Raw genomic sequence first — 20,030 nt, forward strand, 5'->3', positions numbered from 1 at the left:
GTGGTTATTTCGGGGTCCCTTTCTCCGCTACACTTTATAATAAAAGAAACATCTTTCCGTTCATTATTTCGACTCCTTTTGCTTCTCCAGCCAGTTCCGGCTGGTCCAACTTTGCTTTGAGCCTGCGCACTAGCGGCGGTCTCTCAGCCTTTGCTTTCCCAGCTTCCGCTGACGAGCTTTGATGACGTTAATCTCCTGCGCCGAGGTACGAGCAGGGCGCGGGTGAGGAGGTGCAGGGTGTCTTCTCCCGACGCGTTCCAGTACCTGTGCGTTCCCTGACCTGACAGTATGAAGGAGACGCCACTCTCAAACTGCGAGCGCCGTTTTCTACTCCGCGCCATCGAAGAGAAAAAGGTAAACCGGGAATTTGGCACTGCGTGAGCGCTCGGGTAGCGCGGCGGCCCGCAACCTTCCGGCCTAGGCGCACAGACCTAGCTCTCGCAGGCCCCGGGAGGCCCTAGGGGAGCGGCCGGTGGGTTCCCCCAAGGCCTCAATATTTATTTGGCTCCGGTGGGGTCTTTTCAAGGCTCAGGTCACCCCAGCGACTGTCAGTGCTCGGGCACCTAGTTTCCACTCTCCTACGTGGAGTGGGTAGGATCACACTTACCTCCAAGTGCTTAGCCCAAGGACTGCCTAGCACAGAGTAATAAATATTTGTATTAGGAATAAAGGAATGTTGTGCTTACAGCGGCTGGATGGCAGACAAACCTATGATTATAGGAATATCAAGATCTCATTTGGAACAGATTATGGGTGCTGCACTGTGGAACTTGGAAAAACAAGGTAACAAAGTATTCAAATTAGGTATAAGCTCAATAGGGAGAAATTTAAAAGAACTTGATTGACCCAGTTTACAAAGCAGTTAAGTCTGGACAGTACTTTGTTTAGCTGCCCAGACTTTGGTTTTATAGTCACGCTTTACATTTTTAATCATGAATATATTTTCTGTCACATAAGTATCACATAGTTCTTTCTGATCTCTGTGAATCATATATACAGCCAGCACTGATTGCACTGAATTTGTTCCTTGCATTTGTTGTCATTAAGTAGGGCCTACTTTCCTCCTTTTCCTGAGTGACATGAGAATTAGATTTTTAATATTCATTTGGAAGTTGTGAGGATACTGGTCAGATAATGTTGGTGAACCATGCCATAAGAAAATTCTTAGGACGTCTCAAGTTTGCATGCCATCTTGTATCACTAAATATTTGTTTTAGAAAAGAGAAGAAATGGTCATTGACTCTTAAAAATCTGTGGAATAGTAAATATTGTAATGAGATTTTTTTTCCCTGTCATCTCTTTGGTTATGCCAATATGTGTTTTATTTCTGTATGTATTCTACTACTATACTTTGTAGGTAACTTCAACCTTTAATGATATATCATACTGAACATGTTATTACTCAACGTAGTGTAAGACTGAAACTTAATTTTTAGATTTCCTTTTTTTTTAATTGGAAAGGAAATACATTTAATTAACAGATTTGTACTTTATCTTTGCAGAGTTCTTGGACAGGTTTCCTGTGAACTTGTTTCTCCAAAACTCAATAGGGCAACAGAAGGTATTCTTTTTTTTAACCTTGAGCTCTCTCAGATGGCTGCCCCAGCTTTTGAACCTGGCAGGTATTTAAATCTTTTTCTTAAGCTGCTTTAGCCAGAGGAGAGCCTAACAGGGGTGAGCTATTGTTTTACTGCCTGGTGTTATATCTCATGACATTAGCCCATTCCTGTTTTCATAGGCAGTCAGATCTCTTGGTGAAGTTGAATCGCCTCTTGGAAAGATGTCTAAGAAATTCGAAGTGTATAGACACTGAATCTCTCTGTGTTGTTGCTGGTGAAAAGGTGGGGAATATGCCCAAAATTCTTAATCTTGGGATGAGTATTGTTGATTCATGGATCCCTGTATCTATACTTTCATTCTCAGAGCTTCAGTTAATTCAGTTTTACTCTAGTTCACTTCACTTCACATATTCCTGAGTGCTACCCATAGAACTTTGTGTCATCTCTCTTTGGAGGGACAAAAAAATTGGTGAAAATAGCAACTTGGATTTGTATACAAATTTCTTATTCAAAGAACTTGTGGTTTTTCACATATTTTCATTTATTTTCTTATGTTATTTAAGTGAGTTGATAGAAGCAGGTAATGTTTTCCTTTTTTATGGATGAAGAGGTAAAGAACTGATTGAATCCTTCATTTGGATAGGTTTATTGACTTACACAGGGCTGCATAGTGAGTCATTGGTAGTCCGACATTGGAAATATTACTCTCAATATATTGATTGTGCTATTTGATGATATTAGAACTTTATTCTTGGTTAGGGTATTTTAACTATCTTTTTGACTCCAAAGAAGTCACTTGGCCTTTCTACATTCTATACTTGAATATAATACTATTTGCATTACTTGTAAGGTTATCATAAATATTGTCAAGTAAAACCTAAGAGTTTGAGGTTTTTAAGTTAGGAGACACAATAAAAATATCATTAGGCTTGGAGTTAGGGGAATCTTAGTACTAAATGTAGTGTGGTTCTGTTTATTTACAGTATATATTTTACTGTTGTCAAATGACTCATAGAAAGGTAAGCTATTGGTATTTCAGGTGTTGGCCTGGCTTGACATTTTTCTAAATGTATTTTTATTGATACAATAGAAGGAGTAACTGCATGTTTTAACAGCAAAAGAAAATTTTGCACACAGTGTTACCTTTCCTTATAAATAACCTCTGGTTGTGACTATTTAGGATTTATTTTTGTTTTGAATTCACATTCAGGTTTGGCAAATACGCGTGGACCTACATTTGTTAAATCATGATGGAAACATTATTGATGCTGCCAGCATTGCTGCAATTGTAGCCTTATGTCACTTCCGAAGGCCTGATGTCTCTGTCCAAGGAGATGAAGTAACACTGGTAAGCTTCCATGATGTGAGCCAGGCTCCTTCTTATGAATGAATGAATATCCTTGCTGTGCAGACAGCTTGTTTCTAATGAAGTCTTGTTGTAAATGGCCATTAAGTATGTTGTAAAATTTGTTCACAAGGCAAAAAATATGGTCATAGTTACCTTTGAAATCTCTTAAATCTCCTGTATTAAAGTTTTGTCAGTGAATGCATACCCTGTCCTGTTTTTTTTAGAATAGAAATAGATGACTTCTTTGGATTGAGCATTAGATAAAGTGGTTGGTTTATGCTTAGGGGGCATGTGTGAAAAATCATAATTCTCAGTATTTTCACAGTGAGATGCTTGTTCTCACTGTGTGGCAAAAACCCATCAGAAACACCTGGAAAGACTGTTAAAACATCTTGCTAGTCTCCATCCTCAGAGTAGAATGGGGATAGGTTGTATGAGTTTGTACTTCTGACAGAGTTCCCAGGTGATATGATAGTGCTGGTATAAGGACCACATTTTGAAAACTATGGACCTATACTATTTACATTGTCCTTTCTTTTGTGCGGAGTATGTCAATTTCAATTTATATAAATTACATGCTAGAATAATGAAAGTGCACTGTTGTGATAATTTGATTCCTGAAGTTATAAAAGGAAACATCAGATGCCCAAATTCTCTAAGATGTCATTCGTGATGCTGTTTTTAGGAATTAGACTGGAGCAGACTCTTGAAAGACTTAGAGGTGTAGACAAAGTTTTATTAACAATAGAGACATGTTGCTTTAGAGAGGGGAGGTGGTATATGGAAGTAAAAAAGAAAATATAGAGTGATGAGTAGACAAAAAAGACATTGATTTAAAAATACTGTAGAGATATTGCTGGTGATAAAGTGTTACAGCCATGTCGGAAGAGTTTGGCAGTTTCTTAAAAAGTTAAGTGTAAACTTATACAGCCTAACAATTCTATATCTAAGAATGTACTCAAGGAGAATGAAAGTATACATTCACTCAAAGACTTTCATGTGAAAGAATGTTCATAGCAGCATTATTCATTACAGCCAAAAACTGAAAATTAGCCAAATGTTCATCAACTAGTGATGATGAACATTTAAATGGAAAAACAAAGTGTGGTGTATCCACACAGTGGAATACTATTCAGCAGTAAAAAGGACCAAACTACCAGTGTGATGTATACTTCAAGGTGGATGAAACATGCTGAGTTGAAAGGAGGCAGAGGCAAAAGACTGAAAATTGTTTGATTCCACTTACATGGAATGTCCAAAAAAGGCAGATTTATAGAGATAAAGTATTGATAGATCAGTGGTTGCTTTGGGCTGGGAGTGGGAGTGATAATCAACTGCAAACACGCTTAAGGGAATTTGGGGGAGTAATGAGAATTGTTTTGTTTTGTTTTTTTGCGGTACGCGGGCCTCTCACTGTTGTGGCCTCTTCCGTTGCGGAGCACAGGCTCCGGACGCGCAGGCTCAGCGGCCATGGCTCACGGGCCCAGCCGCTCCGCGGCATGTGGGATCTTCCCGGACCGGGACACGAACCCGTGTCCCCTGCATCGGCAGGCGGACTCTCAACCACTGCGCCACCAGGGAAGCCCAATGAGAATGTTTTAAAAACTGAATTGTGGTGATAGTTACTTCACTGTATATTTACTAAAAAGTGAATTATTTACTAACAGTTAGTGAACTTTATGTTATGTAAATTATACCTCAATAAAGCTTTTTGACAAATACATAAAGTTTTAAGGAAGATGAATGGCAAAGTCAAACAGGTAGTTGCAAAAGAAGTTATTTAGGTACTCACTGAAGATTAAAGGGATTTCAGTTTTTATTTTAATATCTGATGTACAAGATGATTTTTTGTATGTTTATAAGTTAGTGACTGTAATTATTGAAACTTTTATTTTCAAACAGTATACACTTGAAGAACGTGATCCTGTACCATTGAGTATCCACCACATGCCCATTTGTGTCAGTTTTGCCTTCTTCCAGCAAGGGTAAGTCTCATCCTTGTCATGGTCTGAAATTATAAATCCGTACGCAAATGAACAAACCCCTTTTTTAGTATTAGAGCGCCTTATAGCTCTTTTATTTCTTTCTTAAGAGCATTACTTGAAAAATGCTCAGAACTAAGAGCTTTCTCAGTAGAAGTGACAAATTCTCCTTTAATGAAGAGACTTCACGTTTTTCTTTTCATGGCATACTTACACGTTTATGAGTTTACCACAGCATGGTAGTGTATCTTTCCTAGAGGTGTACAGATGTTAGGCTCTAATTTTGGAAAGTAGGCTGAGAATGACTGTGGATTAATGGAAGAGGACTTTGGAATATATTTGAGGAGCATATTATATGGAATAGTTGTAGGATAGGAGCAGGTTACAAGGCGGAATGGTTCACAAATGAGAAAAAAAATCTTGTTTTCCTTCAGCTCTCCAGCAGTTTCTTCACAACTCACTGCTAATTCCTCCTACAACAGAAAGCCTGGAATCTTAGGTCCATGTAAGGTGCCTTTAAATGAAAGCTTGAGCCTTAAATCTCTTTAGAAACAAAGAGAGGTATAAATATTTTAGCAATTTTACGACTAAGAACTAGAGAAAAGCTTTGATCTTTCAGTCACTGTAGTATAGAATTTTATTAGAGGGAAATAGACCAGCACTGTCCTGTAGAATTATGACATGAGCCATATATGTACTTTTAGTAGCCACATTAAGAGGGTAAAAAGAAACAGGTAAAATTAATTTTGATATTTTATTTTACTTGATATATCTAAAATATTTTAATATATAATCAATATCTTAAAAATTATTCCTGAGATATTTTGCATTCTTTTATTTCTACTAAGTCTTTGAAATCCAGTATTTTATACTAATAGTACATCTTAGTTTGGACTAGCCACATTTCAAGGGCTCAGTAACCACATGTGATTAGAGGCTAACATTGGACAGTGTGGAAATAGGCAGTATTTTTTTGTAATGAGCCATTGGCATAACCTGGAAGAATTTCAAGCAGAACTTGGAAGAATTTCAAAGTACAGGATATTAGGGAAACTTTAAAATTAACCAAATTAACATTATAATAATTCTGTTGTCTCTTTTCAGATTAAAGTGACTCAGATTCATAGGCTCAGACCTACACTGTGTTGACCTTACTATAATACTATTTTTAAAAATATCCATTAGCTTAAAATTGACAAGCACTCAGCATCAGATTTGTTCATGTCCATTTAACATTCATTTCAGAACATATTTATTGGTGGATCCCAATGAACGAGAGGAACGTGTAATGGATGGCTTGCTGGTGATTGCCATGAATAAGCATCGAGAGATTTGCACCATCCAATCCAGTGGTGGGATAATGCTGCTGAAAGATCAAGTCAGTGCTTTGATTTGATTAATGTTCCATTAAAAATAGGTCTCTTCTTTTTAGAAGCTTTTTCTTGTTTTTAAACTAAAATCCAACAGATATTTTCAATGATTGATTCTCGGATCTGTTAGAATCTGGTTTCAGTATTGTCTGTTGACTTGTGGCTACAAGGTACCCTCCTTCCTCCCTTGCTTCTCCCATGGATGGCCCTCCAGAGTCTACACCTCTAGATAGAGGAATACTCTATTCCTTTCAGTGAGGAAAGAGATTTATATCCTTTCCCCTTCCTTCCCCTTCCCCTTCCCCGTGTTGGGTCTTCATTGCTGCGAGTGGGCTTTTCTCTAGTAGCAGTGAGTGGGGGCTGCTCTTCGTTGCGGTGGCTTCTCTTGCTGCGGAGCACAGGCTCTAGGTGCGCGGGCTTCAGTAGTTGTGGCACATGGGCTCTAGAGCGCAGGCTCAGTAGTTGTGGCGCATGGGCTCAATTGCTCCGCGTTATGTGGGATCTCCCTGGAACTGGGATCCAACCTGTGTCCCCTGCACTGGCAGGCGGATTCTTAACCACTGTGCCACCAAGGAAGTCCCTATATCCCTATTTTTCTTTAAAGTGTCAGAAAGTAGAAATTATGTAAAAAGATAGTTTTTCTTTTGGAATTTGGGTACAGTGAGCAGAAGTTCTCAAATCCAGCTACATATAAGATTCACATGGGGACTTTTAGAGAATAGATTGCCATGTCGCACATAGTGCAGCTCGTTAGGAGCACAAAGACTACTTAATTGGAATTCCAGCTCTTCCTTACACTAACTGACCTTTGGCAGATGGCTTCATATTTTTGTGCTTCAATCTCTATCTGTAGAATAGTAAATAATCTTAATGTCAACACCTTCTGTTAGGAGAATATAGGGATAGATATGGATATATTGTACTGTATAGCATAAATTAAGTGTGCAGTAAATGTTAGTTTCTGTTATCATCATTGTCATTATTACCAGCATCATGACCTCTGCCAGATCCCTATTTCCAGTGATTCTGATTCATTAGGTCCCTGAGGCCTGGGAATCTTCACTTTATAAAAGCTTTCTGGGGGACACTGTGCAGCCCTGTCTTGAACAGAGCTATGGATCACTCACAGAAAGGAAGTTAGTGTATCTGTGGCCTCTTGAGTGGTATCTTCTACATTGTCATAGAAGAGTTTTTGGGTCAGTTCCTTTAACATTTAAAAATAGCTCTCACGGTCTTCCCTGGTGGCACAGTGGTTGAGAGTCCGCCTGCCGATGCAGGGGACACGGGTTCGTGCCCCGGTCCGGGAAAATCCCACATGCTGCAGAGCGGCTGGGCCCGTGAGCCATGGCCGCTGAGCCTGCGCGTCCGGAGCCTGTGCTCCGCAACGGGAGAGGCCACAACAGTGAGAGGCCCGCGTACTGCAAAAAAAATAAATAAAAATAAATAAATAAAAATAAATAAAAATAGCTCTCACATCTTGCCTTAATTTGTGTTTACACTGTATTATTTTCATATTTTAAAGGCTTAAATTGCAAAGGTAGAAAAACTAATCTCATGTTTTTAGTTTTGTTAGAGAAAGCTACTTGATTTGTTGTCCTTAAATAACAGAGTTCACTTTTATAAATAGGTTTTGAGATGTAGTAAAATAGCTGGTGTGAAGGTAGCAGAAATTACAGAGCTAATACAGAAAGCTTTGGCGAACGACCAGAAAGTTAGGTAAGTTTGATTTTTTTAGAACTGAATGGTCCTGTTATAGATTTTTCTGTTGAGGATTTTTCTCGCACAAGCATAACTCTACAGTTTTTACACTCAGTCTTTCCTTATCTATTCATCTCAGTTGAATATACTAAATGTTTTTTGAAAGTTGATTGAACTATTTATTGTATTCCAGTTTACACATAATCTGTATTAAAAAGCCACACAATATTTTTCATTTAAAATGTTAACATTTTCTTAGGAAAAAAAGAATCCAGTAGCTCATGTTAACAGAAAGAATACAAACTGGGGTTGATTCCCATCTCTTCTTACTGTGTGACATTAAGCAACAGCTATATCTCAGCACTTCAGTGTCTTCTGCTTTAAGTACATAACACATGCTTGACACATGGTTTAATAAATGGTTAATTATAGTAACTTTTTATTATCTCACTTGATAGGCATAATAAATTGGTGGGGTTAAGTTAGTCAAATAGTTTCTCATCCAATATTTCTCATGTATCAAAAGGATAAAATAGTTAACTTTTTTTTCCCTTCCTGTCTTCTCTCCCATCTCTCATTCCCCCTTCCCTCCCAACTCCCCAAAAAAACCCACACAGGAAAGAAGGTGGAAAGTTTGGCTTTGCAGAATCTATAGCAAATCAAAGGATCACAGCATTTAGAATGGAAAAGGCCCCTATTGATACCTCCGATGTAGAGGAGAAAGCAGAAGAAATCATCTCTGAAGCTGAACCTCCTTCAGAAGTGTATCTTTCCTGGGTGTTTTTGGTAAAAACAAGAAGATTCATAACACTTTGGGTATTATTAGGGCTCTGTGAAGCATGTGCATATGGAAATTTGTTTTCTGAAACACTGTACTTTGTTAGAAAAAAACATTTAAGATATGAGACAAGATAGTGATGAGTCATATTAAATTGATGGTGTAACATCTACCTTCTCTTCAGCTATCCTACCAAAACCAGAAAATTCTTTTATTTTAAGAAGCAATTTACAGCATTTCATTTTCCTTTGGAAAATTGTTCCCTAATCTCACTGGCATGGTCAGACACTATACATTATACACATTGTTCTTATTTTTTTTAATAAATTTATTTACATATGTATTTATTTTTGGCTGCATTGGGTCTTCGTTGCTGCACGCGGGCTTTCTCTAGCTGTGGCAAGCAGGGGCTACTCTGTTGTGGTGCTCGGGCTTCTCATTGCGGTGGCTTCTCTTGATGTGGAGCACGGGCTCTAGGCGCTCGGGCTTCAGTAACTGTGGCTCACGGGCTCTAGAGCGCAGGCTCAGCAGTCGTGGCGCATGGGCTCAGTTGCTCTGCAGCATGCGGGATCTTCCTGGACCAGGGCTCAAACCCATGTCCCCCTGCATTGGCAGGCGGATTCTTAATCACTGCGCCACCAGGGAAGTCCCCACATTGTCCTTGAAGTTCATTCATTCATCAGATTTATTACTGCAACTAAAATGTTCAGAGCAAGTGTGTCTCTTGATATTTCTCACCCATTGTGTCCATAAAATCTTAACCTGAGTTATACACTATTTCTTCTTCACTGTCCAGCCATCCATAGTATAGCTATTAGTAAATTTTTTCCTAATAATTTGAGGCACACTTCAATCAATCTTAAAGGAAGAAAACTTTCATTCTAATCATTTTCAGCACTGCATCAAATAGCAGTATTTCTGTTATTCAGTTTTCTTAACTTGCTAAGTGTTTCGAAACCTGTGCTGTGGACTCCTGGAACCGCCCAAATTGGAGAGGGAATAGAAAACTCCTGGGGTGATCTTGAAGACTCTGAGAAGGAAGACGAAGATGAAGGTGGCAGTGATGAAGCTATTATTCTTGATAGTATAAAAATGGACACGGGAGAAGTCTCTAATATTGGAAGCCAAGGTATGTGATACTTTATGGCTATATGTAATATATATATATATATATATATATATATATATATATACACACACACACATATATATATCCCTATTTTAGGAATCTTATTTTTATATTAGCAGTTGGGGCTAAATATTTTGTAATTTAAATTTCAACTAAACTGTTGAGGCTAACTGCAAGAATATGCTTATCTTTGAGGAATAGTGGTATTCTTTGGTATGTGAAGGGAGTGGCATTTTTTATTTTTAAGTTTTTTTTTTTCTGTTTTTGTATCTTATCCGGGCCAGTTTTAAGGGGATGAGTTTCTTAAAATCTCATTCCTGTGTGCTATTTTTTCTTTGTATAGTTTCTAGACTCAAACATAAAAAGGCAGTATCATAACGTATATTAGAGTAGTGCCATCCATAGAGCTTTCTGCAGTGTTAGAAATGTTCAGTCTCTACACTGTCCAGCATAGTAGCCACTAGCCACATGTAGCTACTGAGCAGTGAAATGTGGCTTGTGTGAAGAATTCTAAATTTTAATAAACAAGGAGCGATCTAGGAAGTAGGTTGGTGGAGAACTAAAGGATGCAGCTATTAAATCTGGCTGAGAAAATAGTGAAGGTGATACTGTTTTGGTGTGTAATGCACATACCTGCCTGCCTTCAAGGAAGATCACTGCCTGTAAATATTACTGAGGACCTGCTGGGGTTTTTTGTAAGGCAAAAAAAAAAAAATTCCCCATTAATTGGGACCCTTATTCAGCTTCCCCAGTGGTTACTTCTATTTAGTAGTAGTCTTCCAGACCTCGTTCCATGTATTTACTATATATTTACACCAACATAAGCTGCTTAAACACAGGGACTATTTATTGATAGATGTTAACTTTTTTTTTTAAACTCCATATGCCTTTATATATTTGTGAAATTTTTCTAATAGGGAGAAAGTAATTGAAAACTATTTAAATATAAAGAATTAATGTAGTACGTTTCATGGGGAAAATGGACAAAAGAACAGAAACAGACGTTTCTGTTCTTTTGCCCATTTTTTGTTTCTGTTCCTATTTGTATTTGCATTCCCAAATACAAATGGCCAGAAACACATTGGCAAGGGTGTATAGGAAAATGGGTTAATATACTATTCTTGGAGTGTAAATTGAAACATTTCTGGAGGGATCTGGCAAAAATGTCTTTCGGAAGGTATATGCCTTTTGACCCAGGAATTCTGCTTCTAGGTGTTTTTCCTTTTAGTGTTGTTTATAATAGGGAGAAATTTAAAATCTAGATCTTCAAAATTAACAAATTCAAGGAGTAGCACAAGGAATTCAGTTGGCATATTGACTTGTTTCCAAATTGGTTCTATAAGATGCTCTATGTGTGTGTGTATAGTGTGTGTGTGTGTATATATACACACATATACACACACACACACACACACACACACGTATGTAGAATTATCCCCCTCATTTTAATTCTATTAAAGAAGCACACATAAGGTTTTTCAGAGCTCCAAGGAATAACCTCAGGGAAGGGAAGAACCAAATAGTAGATCTGTAAGCCTCCACCCAAAATGCTGCTTGGGCTCTCTATCTGAAACTTATATTCCTTTCTTAACATTTTCTTAAAAGATGCCCCTATAGTGCTCTCAGACAGTGAAGAAGAAGAAATGATCATTTTAGAACCAGATAAGAATCCGAAGAAAATAAGGTAACAAATTTCTGGTTTATTTCAAATGTATACATATACTCAAGACTTTTTAGAAGCTTGCTCTCTGGGTTTCTTCAACCTGAGATTTATAGAATTAGGTCTGTAAAACTGCTTGGGTGCCTTTCAAGGTTACAGTATTCTTCTGTCATAGGTGGCAAAAGTAAACTCCTAGTACTAATACTGTTAAAACTTGTTAATTTACTTTGTTCACAGAACACAGACCATCAGTGCAACACAAGTAAAAGCACCAAGTAAAAAGCCAGTGAAAAAGAGAAAAAAGAAGAGAGCTGCTAATTAAAGTTCACATAGTTGTATATTTGTGTATATAACTATTAAAAAGGTATTTATTCAGTGCTAACAACCTTGGGTATTATTCACAAACCCATTACAGAATCTAGTTCTTTATACAGTTTTTACATTATGCTTTAAAATAAACGTCTGGAGGACTCTTTAAAACAGGTTTTAAATAACTGTCACTTTGGTAGGTCAAGTGTAGTAAAAGCCGATGAATGAAAAGCATTTTCATAGTGTGTACAAAGACCTGAAAGAGTCTTCTTAGATTATGCCCAAGTCAGACAGTTGGCCCAGTTCCTTAGGGAGGTGAATGTCATCACCTGTGTGTTGGAAGGAGAAGCCTTCCCTGTCCCCATGCTTTAATAAACCAAATTAATTTTTCTAAGTGAAATCCTGAAGTCAAATTTTTGCCTCAAATTAAATTTGACTTACAAACCAAATTTTCCAAATCAATTTATTTCTTATTATCCTGACAGCTGGCATCATTAATACTTTAACAAAAACCACTTAAAATTAGCCAAATATCTAAGATAGTTACATGTACAAAAGATATACAAATTAAAACCTTTAAAAAGTAATAGATACCATAATTTGTACTTGACCGTAACTTCCGTATTCAGAAATGATTGTAAAATTAAAACCTAAGATAAAATCTGTACACCATATACTTTGAGTGATTTACATCCTAGAAAACAAAGGCAGTCTTTCACTGTTACACATTTAGTGTCTCGGGTGGGTTGAGAAGAGAAACACCATGATACCTGTAAGCAGGGAAAAAAAAATCCATTTTTAGTAAACATTCATTGGGTGAAACAGATTATGGAATGAAACATATACTAGGAACTCACAAATGCTATTTCTGTCTACTTGAATTAATGGTTATAAAACCATAGTCTGGTCCCCAACACTTGCATGCATGCCCACCGTTCCTCTCCCCTTTTCTCCCTCAAATACAAGACAGAAGCTCAAAACACATGGCTGCTAAGAGAACAGTTGCTTAAGGAGGCTGTGCCTGACTTGTGAATCCCTTAAATAAAGTTAAAATGTCAAGGATCTGTGAACCGTACGATAGCCTGGAAAAGCAAGCTTCTTTGGTATCTACTGCTGTTAATTCTTACTTTGAGTTTTTGTACTTTTCTCTTATTGACTGTTGTGCATGCCGCGGAGCTCTGAGGTAGGTCTGGTGAAGGTCCATGAGACAAGGCTTTAGAGTTTCCAGCGTATATCCAGTCTTTTGTACTAATGATTCAGGCTGCAGGAGGGAGGACGGAACCACTGAGTTTTGTTTTCAGTAACAGACACTGAATACAAGTTAGTAGTTGGCATTAGTTGGCTTGAGTTTTGTCCTAACACCTCCAACTAACATCTTCCAGTTTTCTCAAGCTCTTGTTGCTAACTTCGATCAATTTTTACTATTTTCCTTGCCAACAGCAAGTCTTATGGTCTGAATTCTTTAAGCACACCTTTCAAATCCAAGCATTAATAGGAACCAGGCTTTCTACCTAACAGATGCTATTAAACAGGTAAGACAGAATGCTTTCAACAGTGTACGTGGCTGAATAGCTCTTCCAGTTCAGTACATCTAGACAACTGTCAGTTGTATAGGACAGTTATTTAACCTATCTGGCACAAGCACTTACAGCACAAGGTGGGTGTGTGAGGACGTCGTCATACATACCCAGCTTTGTCCCGTGACAGTGTAGAGTGCTAAATGAAAGGCTGCTGCGGCGGTCACCGATGGCAAATACTTTAGATATGGGTCAGCATCTATCAAACTTAACTCTCCCAAAAACTGGAATGAAAAAGTAAATATACTTTATGATCATAAGAGCTCTGGAATTCAAAACTCAAATCCTTACCTTCTGACCGAATATTTTACTATCTTTAAGACTGGCTCTGTAGCAACCATTGCCACATCTTTAAATATATTCACTATCATATTTTGCTTCATTCTCATCCTGTATTTTTCCTCCTTTAATAGCTTTAAAAACAAACTCTTCTGGCTACCATTTACCAAGACTTCCTCCTCATACCACTATTCCTAGTGCTTTCTCCATTTATGTTTTCTTTTGCCAATGGTAGGCTTTCTTTCATGCTGCAGCACTAACCTGTCCTCAGAATACTAAATCCCTTGACCAAGGCTGTATAATGAAACTAGAGCTTGCCCCGAATTGTGACCTTAGAATCTTCATTCAGCAAAATGAAAAGAACTTACCATTGCTAAACTTTCAACTTTGCAGTTTGCAGACTGCTGGTGCAGAAAGTACTGGGTAAGAAACTGATTTATTGTTGGTGCAGCTAAGTCAAAAGCAAGGACTTTCAAAACTAGGTGCTCCATTCTCAGAACTTGTTTCTTGGTATAAGTGTCATCTGTAATGTATACAAACTCTGCTACTTCTGGGGGGTATATTTCTTCAAACTTTCTACAATGAAAGAAGTTTTAAGTAATCAGTCCTTTTATAAGAAAAGCAAGCTTGTTTGTCCCAACTTGAAATCCCTTAAGCAGAATGAATGGAACGAATCCAAAACCAGCTGCCTGTTTGCACTGATACTTGACCATTTCTAGCCAAGACTAGGTAAATGCTAATTAAAAGCCCCAAATATTTCTCCCACTTCAGTCAAAGAAAGTAAGTGAGAGACTGACTTCCCAAGATGGGAACAATGCCAGAGTTCACCAAGTAACTGAAAATGTAGGAAATTTCCTTAGAAAAATAAATAATTTACATTTTAGTTTTCATGTCTTAATGGAGAAAAGATAAGATTTTGCTTATATACCAGAAAGTACTTTAAAGTAGAAGGAACCACTCTGTAACCTAGTCCTGGTGTATTAAAATGTCGCCAATCTGTAGGTTCATTCAAGGTGCCCTGAAATCCAGATCTAGGAAAATTAATGTCCTAAATTTAAAAAGTTTCATCCACTCCACCATCCCTAAAGTAGTCGCTGACTCCCTGCCTTGTATAGTATGTTAAAATGTCATACTTTAAAAGATCACAATTTCTTCCCTACACAGAAAGATACTACTAATCACTTTTAACCCAACAAACCAAGTTGTACTTACGAGGCTAACAGCATAGCAGCAGTGCCCACAAGCTGAAGTTTTCCTCTCAACACAGACATCGATGAAAGAAACCTATCAATGTAGTTCACAGCCAAATGCAGGGTCTCATTCTGTAGTTTATATTCTTCTCCTACTTCAACTAACCAGTCCACGAGGATAGCCCTCATACTGTTAGTAATGTCTGGCTGTTTCTTCATGTAACCCACTTTAGGCTTACATTTAACCTGTTGAGAAGGTTACTTAGTATAGTGTTAAAACTGCAGTTAGATTATTCTACCATTAACAGATGCTGCCTATATGCTAGAAACTTAAGTATAGCATTAGAGTAATTCACTGGCAGTTAAAAAACTTAAAAACATTATCCTCTTAATTTCCTTTCACCACAGTGAACAAATAGTGTAAAAAGTAGATTCAGAGAGCCTTTACCTCCATTTCCCTAAGGTATGTGTGAATGTCCTCATGGTAGTCTGGTACTTCATTAACACTCACTGGCTTTTCATCTTCCAGTACAATTGACATATCCATAGTATGTGGTGACTCTAGGAGAATTCAAAAGTACAGTGAAGTTCACTTTTCATTTTTGACTTAATTTAAGAGCTAAAAGTGATTGCCCTTGTAAGGAGTCCCAAACTACCAATGTGTTTATTTCATCCAACTAAAAAGAGCTTGTTATGACAAAGTACATAGAAGATTTAACTCTGATTTTAGTATCTATGTCCACTTAGTTTTGGAATGATTTTAATTAACAAGAAAAAGTACTGACAAACCATTAACAGGAAAATGAGTTAGAGGAGCAGGTATTGAAGTGTCTTCATCTCCCATGACAGGAGTACACTGGTTTTGCTAGGACAAAGTTAAAATCCAAGTTTGGAGATATCTAGGATTTGTCAAAAGAGAGTTTGCAGACCCCTAAGTCTAACATTCAAAGCACAATCCAGGCAATAACTAGAAGTAGGGCTAACAAGTGTGCTAAAGAGAAACTCAGATTTCTTATGGGCAGTTCAAACACATTAACACTAATATCAATGGGTGATTCTTTTTTGGTAAATTTAAATTATCTTTGAAGGCAAAAAATATCCATTATTCTTTTTACTTCAAGGTTTGGGTTTAAAATTTGTTGCAGATTTTAAATAAAAATACACCAATTATTTTATTTCCATAGGACTTCGCTGCTATACCTCTCATCTACAGAACTAAAGCTGAGATTGAATTTAGTGAGCTGTCCAGTGACTCGATAGCCTGATGGTAAAGAAGCAGCACAAACTGTAGTCAGAGTTGTCTATAGCAGCTACCCACAGGAGGACAATGTCCCTCTCTGGTATCAGACAATCACTCAGACTGATTTTACAGAAACAAAGTTTTAAAGGTGGAAGAGATGTTGGCTATCTCAGTATTTAAAGCTGCATTCTCAAATAGCACTCTATTTGAGAATGGTATGTACAAAGTGAGTCTTAACACAACTGAAATATATTCTCCCAATCAAGCAAACATTTCCAGGGTCAGATTAAAATAAGTCTGAGATCTAATGAAATTGATGTGATTAGCAGTGTACCAGGAGCACAGGATTAGGATCCTTCTGTGGGTCACTGGGTCTTGGATTAGCTGTGAGGCCTGAGATAAGTCACACCCTTTCTAAACTTGTTACATTAAACCTAACTCATAATGTAGTTAAGGATCAGGTAAGATCATGTTTTGAAAAGCAAAATTTCATTAATCCAGTCTATTCAATAATTATGATTACATTGATTTGATACAATTTTTTTTTAAAACTTACCAAAACTACCATCCATTGGGTAATCAAGAGGTGCCAGTGGTTTTCTCGGTCCTGGTAAAGTAACAGCTGAATTAAAAGCCAAGACATCTTCACTTTCTGGTTTTTTAGATTCAACTGGCCTCTTCTGAGTCTCTTCTTCTGCTTCATCCACATGAATGGTAAATGCAGGCTGTTGACTGTTTGCTTTCCAGGGAGGAACGGTGACATGCTCATCATTTATAGGAAGATCCTTAAGAGGTGCAACCTAAAAAATAAATAACTGGCTTTGAGCCTATTAAGTGGAATTTTGTTCTGCTTTCATCCCCTTATACTGCATTTACTCCCAATTACTCTATCAGGAAAATTAAACTTTAGGGGGGAAAATCCAGACACGGAAATTTGAGTAGTCAGTTGGAGAAAGAAGGGATGTTCCAATTTGTCACAGGCATTCCTGCAACGGTTTTAGGGTCAGATTAAGTGGAATTGGGCAAAACTAATCAAGGCCACGAGATGGGTGGAGTGGCAGGGCGAAAAATGCCAAATTTAGGAGAGATGGCAAAAAAGTGGTTTACCTCTTTCGCCCCAGGGTGGAGCAACAGAGCAAATTCGGTAAGATGGCGGAATTGACCAAAAGCAAAGTATTTTTTATACCCTTTCCTAAAGCAGAGGTAATCTCTTAACCATATGGGGAGGATGAAGGAAGTCCGAGCAGTGCCTGGGGCTTAAAAGCAGAGAGAAAGGCTTGGAGGCGGGCAAAGGCCATACTCATGTTGTAGGGCTTGGTTTGACTTCGTTATCTATAGAAAAATACTCCCAATGGAGGAGAGCGGACAGCCAGCACAAACGCAGAGTGCTGGCAGGGAGAGTAATGGGAGAAACTAATGGGAGTAATGTGGCATCCTACACTCCAGAAAACCAGGGATCAAGGGACTCCAGATCCTGGCTTCCCGCGAAAAGGCCAGGGGATGCTTTCTCGCCACTCTCCTCTGCCGGCTAAACCCATGCAAAACTCCCGCTCGGCCCACCCTCCTGCAGATACGGCTCACTGCTTTACCCGTCGCGTCTTAGGCCTCTGCTGCGGCGCTGGTCCCCGCGAGTTCCCGGCCTTCAGTACCGCCAGCCCAGCGCGGGTCCGGGACTGCTGGGTGGGCGCCGCCTTCTCGGGGTTGATGTTCTCCTGGTCCTCCTGGAGCGCCGTCTGCTGCAATGTTAACAGCGCCGAGCCTGCCTCGCGGGCCGCAGGCCCGGGCGCGGAGCTGCCCAACATCACTGCTCCCGGGGGCGCGGCGGGATCAGCCTGCGGCGCCAAGCAGCGTGCACTGCGTCCCGCCGATCAGCCTAGGTACACTCCAGCTGTACCCGCCCGCCGCAGCTCGGGCCAGCCTACCCACCCGCTGGCCCGCTCGAGATCGTGTAGGACCGAGGAGGTTGCGAAAGGCGGAGACAGGCACTGCCGGACGTGGAGGACCAAAGACGCCCCCGAAATGAAGCGAGCAGCCCGCCGGAGCGGCGGCTGTTCATGCAGTTCAAGTATCCCGCGACTATTGAAATGGACCAATGAAAAGGGCCGAGGCCCGTGACGTCACTCGGGGCGACGCGGTCGCAGGCGAGTGAAGGCGGCTGCGAAGGCAACCGAGCAGGGGCGGAGCGGGGCGAAGAGACGTCGAACGGCGGCAGGAGGAAGTACGCGCGCCCGGCGGGGAGGCGGGGCCTAAGTCTACTGTGACTTTAAATAGGGCCGCTAGGCGGTCCCCGTCTCGGGGTAAGGGCTGTCTCTAGGATAAACTGAATTAAACTTTAGCAATTAGTAGCGGGCCGCCCCGGCCTTCTGCCCTAGGACCTCCAGTTAGCTTGACTGACTAGTTTCTCAAGGTCTAAAATCTGATCCGGCCACATACTGGCCTGGTGGTCTTGTTCAAGTTATTCAGTGTCTCCAATTCTCAATTTTCCTATCTGTTAATTGGGAATGATATCTACGCGTTATACAGTTGTCGTTAGTATTAAATAACGTGCATAAGTCATTTAACACGCTGCTTATGTAACTGATATAATATTGAAAGACTATAATGTCATCCTACCATTTAGGTGTTTCTTCACAGTCTTATGCTTTTTATTTTTCCTAATGAAGATGCAATTAATTTAAAGTGCCACCTTGAACTACTGTTGATATATGTAACAAACAGTAATGTACTACAAGAAATTCAACTAGACAGTCATTAATTTTTATCTCTTTTTTCTCCCCAAGGTGTGGCAGCCGACAAAAAGCTCGGAGTAAAATTCTAGTGACCTAGATATAATTATGTGTTCCATTTAGAAATGAAGGTTGTTTAAACATAGTAAAAGCAATATGACCTTATAAAAGTAAAACTCTCTTAGCAATATGTGCCTTTAACAAATTTTCACATTTAATATACAAGGCTTGCACATAACTAATAAATATAATGGTATATAATTAAGAAGCACTGTTGTTTTCCAACAAATTCATAAGTGTGCCCTTCTTGAAAACACACAGAATAGTTTATTTTCTATTGTAATCCTTATGCTATTTTAAACAACCTTTAAGTACAATATTCACCTGAATATGAATAAAATATGAATTAAGATTAATGACTTCCATAGCCTTAAAGTCATATTTCCCTCCATTTATGATAAAAAAGAAATCAGTGGATATTAGTGCAGGAAAATCTAAGAAGCTGTCACTATTTCGACACTATTCACATGTAGTATACTTGTATAGCCCTACTGGTTACAGCACATCAAGTTAAGATCCCCCCAATCTGTGCAAATTCTGCTGATTTCCCTGGCCAACTCAAGTATTTTACCAACTGAGCATGGATTACCAAGCAACAGCAAAATCAATTGTAAATCAATCTCAATTCCTTAAAAAAAATTTATGTTATTTCCCCTGGTTGACAACATACATAGTAACCAGAATGCAATCCAGGCACCAGAACTTGGGTTCCACCTTTACAAAATAATAGCATGTCCTCTTAAACACTTAACCTCACTGAGAATCAGTTTTCTTACATGATTTGACAAAATAATCAATATATGTTGTCAAGATCAAATGAGGAGGGACTTCCCTGGTGGCACAGTGGTTAGGAATCCACCTGCCAATGCAGGGGACACGGGTTTGATCCCTGGTCCAGAAAGATCCCACATGCCGCAGAGCAACTAAGCCCCTGCGCCACAACTACTGAGCCTGCGCTCTAGAGCCGGTGAGCCACAACTACTGAAGCTTGCGTGCCTAGAGCCCATGCTCCGCAACAAGAGAAGCCACCACAATGAGAAGCCCTCTCACCGCAGTGAAGAGTAGCCCCGGCTCGCTGCAACTAGAGAAAGCCCGCACGCAGCAGTGAAGACCCAACACAGCAAA

The 20,030-nt window shown here is 39.2% G+C and overlaps 3 protein-coding genes across 3 annotated transcripts in view; 1 reads left to right on the plus strand and 2 right to left on the minus strand.

Annotated features, from left to right (window-relative positions):
• The first annotated feature begins 200 nt into the window (after positions 1–200).
• EXOSC9 (exosome component 9) lies at positions 201–11,906 on the plus strand. The gene is made up of 12 exons (XM_029235084.1): positions 201–354; positions 689–783; positions 1,503–1,622; positions 1,739–1,841; positions 2,770–2,907; positions 4,810–4,892; positions 6,135–6,267; positions 7,887–7,975; positions 8,575–8,721; positions 9,683–9,864; positions 11,470–11,548; positions 11,762–11,906. Exons 1-12 carry the CDS (start codon positions 289–291, stop codon positions 11,844–11,846), a joined length of 1,320 nt encoding a protein of 439 aa, XP_029090917.1. The 5' UTR covers positions 201–288; the 3' UTR covers positions 11,847–11,906.
• Positions 11,907–12,282: 376 nt separating this feature from the next.
• On the minus strand, positions 12,283–19,860 carry CCNA2 (cyclin A2). The gene is made up of 8 exons (XM_029235085.1): positions 17,709–19,860; positions 16,676–16,919; positions 15,328–15,440; positions 14,902–15,125; positions 14,058–14,265; positions 13,521–13,634; positions 12,961–13,094; positions 12,283–12,603 (listed from the first exon to the last, which is right to left on the minus strand). The coding sequence occupies exons 1-8, from the start codon at positions 17,919–17,921 to the stop codon at positions 12,555–12,557; spliced, it is 1,299 nt and encodes a 432-aa protein (XP_029090918.1). The 5' UTR covers positions 17,922–19,860; the 3' UTR covers positions 12,283–12,554.
• Positions 17,789–20,030, minus strand: part of BBS7 (Bardet-Biedl syndrome 7) — a 44,781-nt gene continuing 42,539 nt past the window's right edge. Inside the window, exon 20 of the mRNA XM_029235082.1 lies at positions 17,789–17,855. The gene's annotated coding sequence lies outside the window, so the exon portion shown is untranslated. The remainder of the gene's footprint in view (positions 17,856–20,030) is intronic.

Source organism: Monodon monoceros, unplaced genomic scaffold (assembly GCF_005190385.1).
Source record: "Monodon monoceros isolate NGI ecotype Baffin Bay Population unplaced genomic scaffold, NGI_Narwhal_1 Super_Scaffold_20, whole genome shotgun sequence".
Classification (NCBI taxonomy): domain Eukaryota; kingdom Metazoa; phylum Chordata; class Mammalia; order Artiodactyla; family Monodontidae; genus Monodon; species Monodon monoceros.

Coding starts and splice junctions, on each gene's coding strand:
- EXOSC9 (XM_029235084.1), top strand. CDS start 289: ATGAAGGAGACGCCACTCTCAAACTGCGAGCGCCGTTTTCTACTCCGC. Junction 4,893..6,134: donor TTTGCCTTCTTCCAGCAAGG/GTAAGTCTCATC, acceptor CATTCATTTCAG/AACATATTTATTGGTGGATC. Junction 8,722..9,682: donor GCTGAACCTCCTTCAGAAGT/GTATCTTTCCTG, acceptor TAACTTGCTAAG/TGTTTCGAAACCTGTGCTGT.
- CCNA2 (XM_029235085.1), bottom strand. CDS start 17,921: ATGTTGGGCAGCTCCGCGCCCGGGCCTGCGGCCCGCGAGGCAGGCTCG. Junction 15,126..15,327: donor CATACCTTAGGGAAATGGAG/GTAAAGGCTCTC, acceptor CCTTCTCAACAG/GTTAAATGTAAGCCTAAAGT. Junction 13,095..13,520: donor CTGTCACGGGACAAAGCTGG/GTATGTATGACG, acceptor TCCCTCCTGCAG/CCTGAATCATTAGTACAAAA.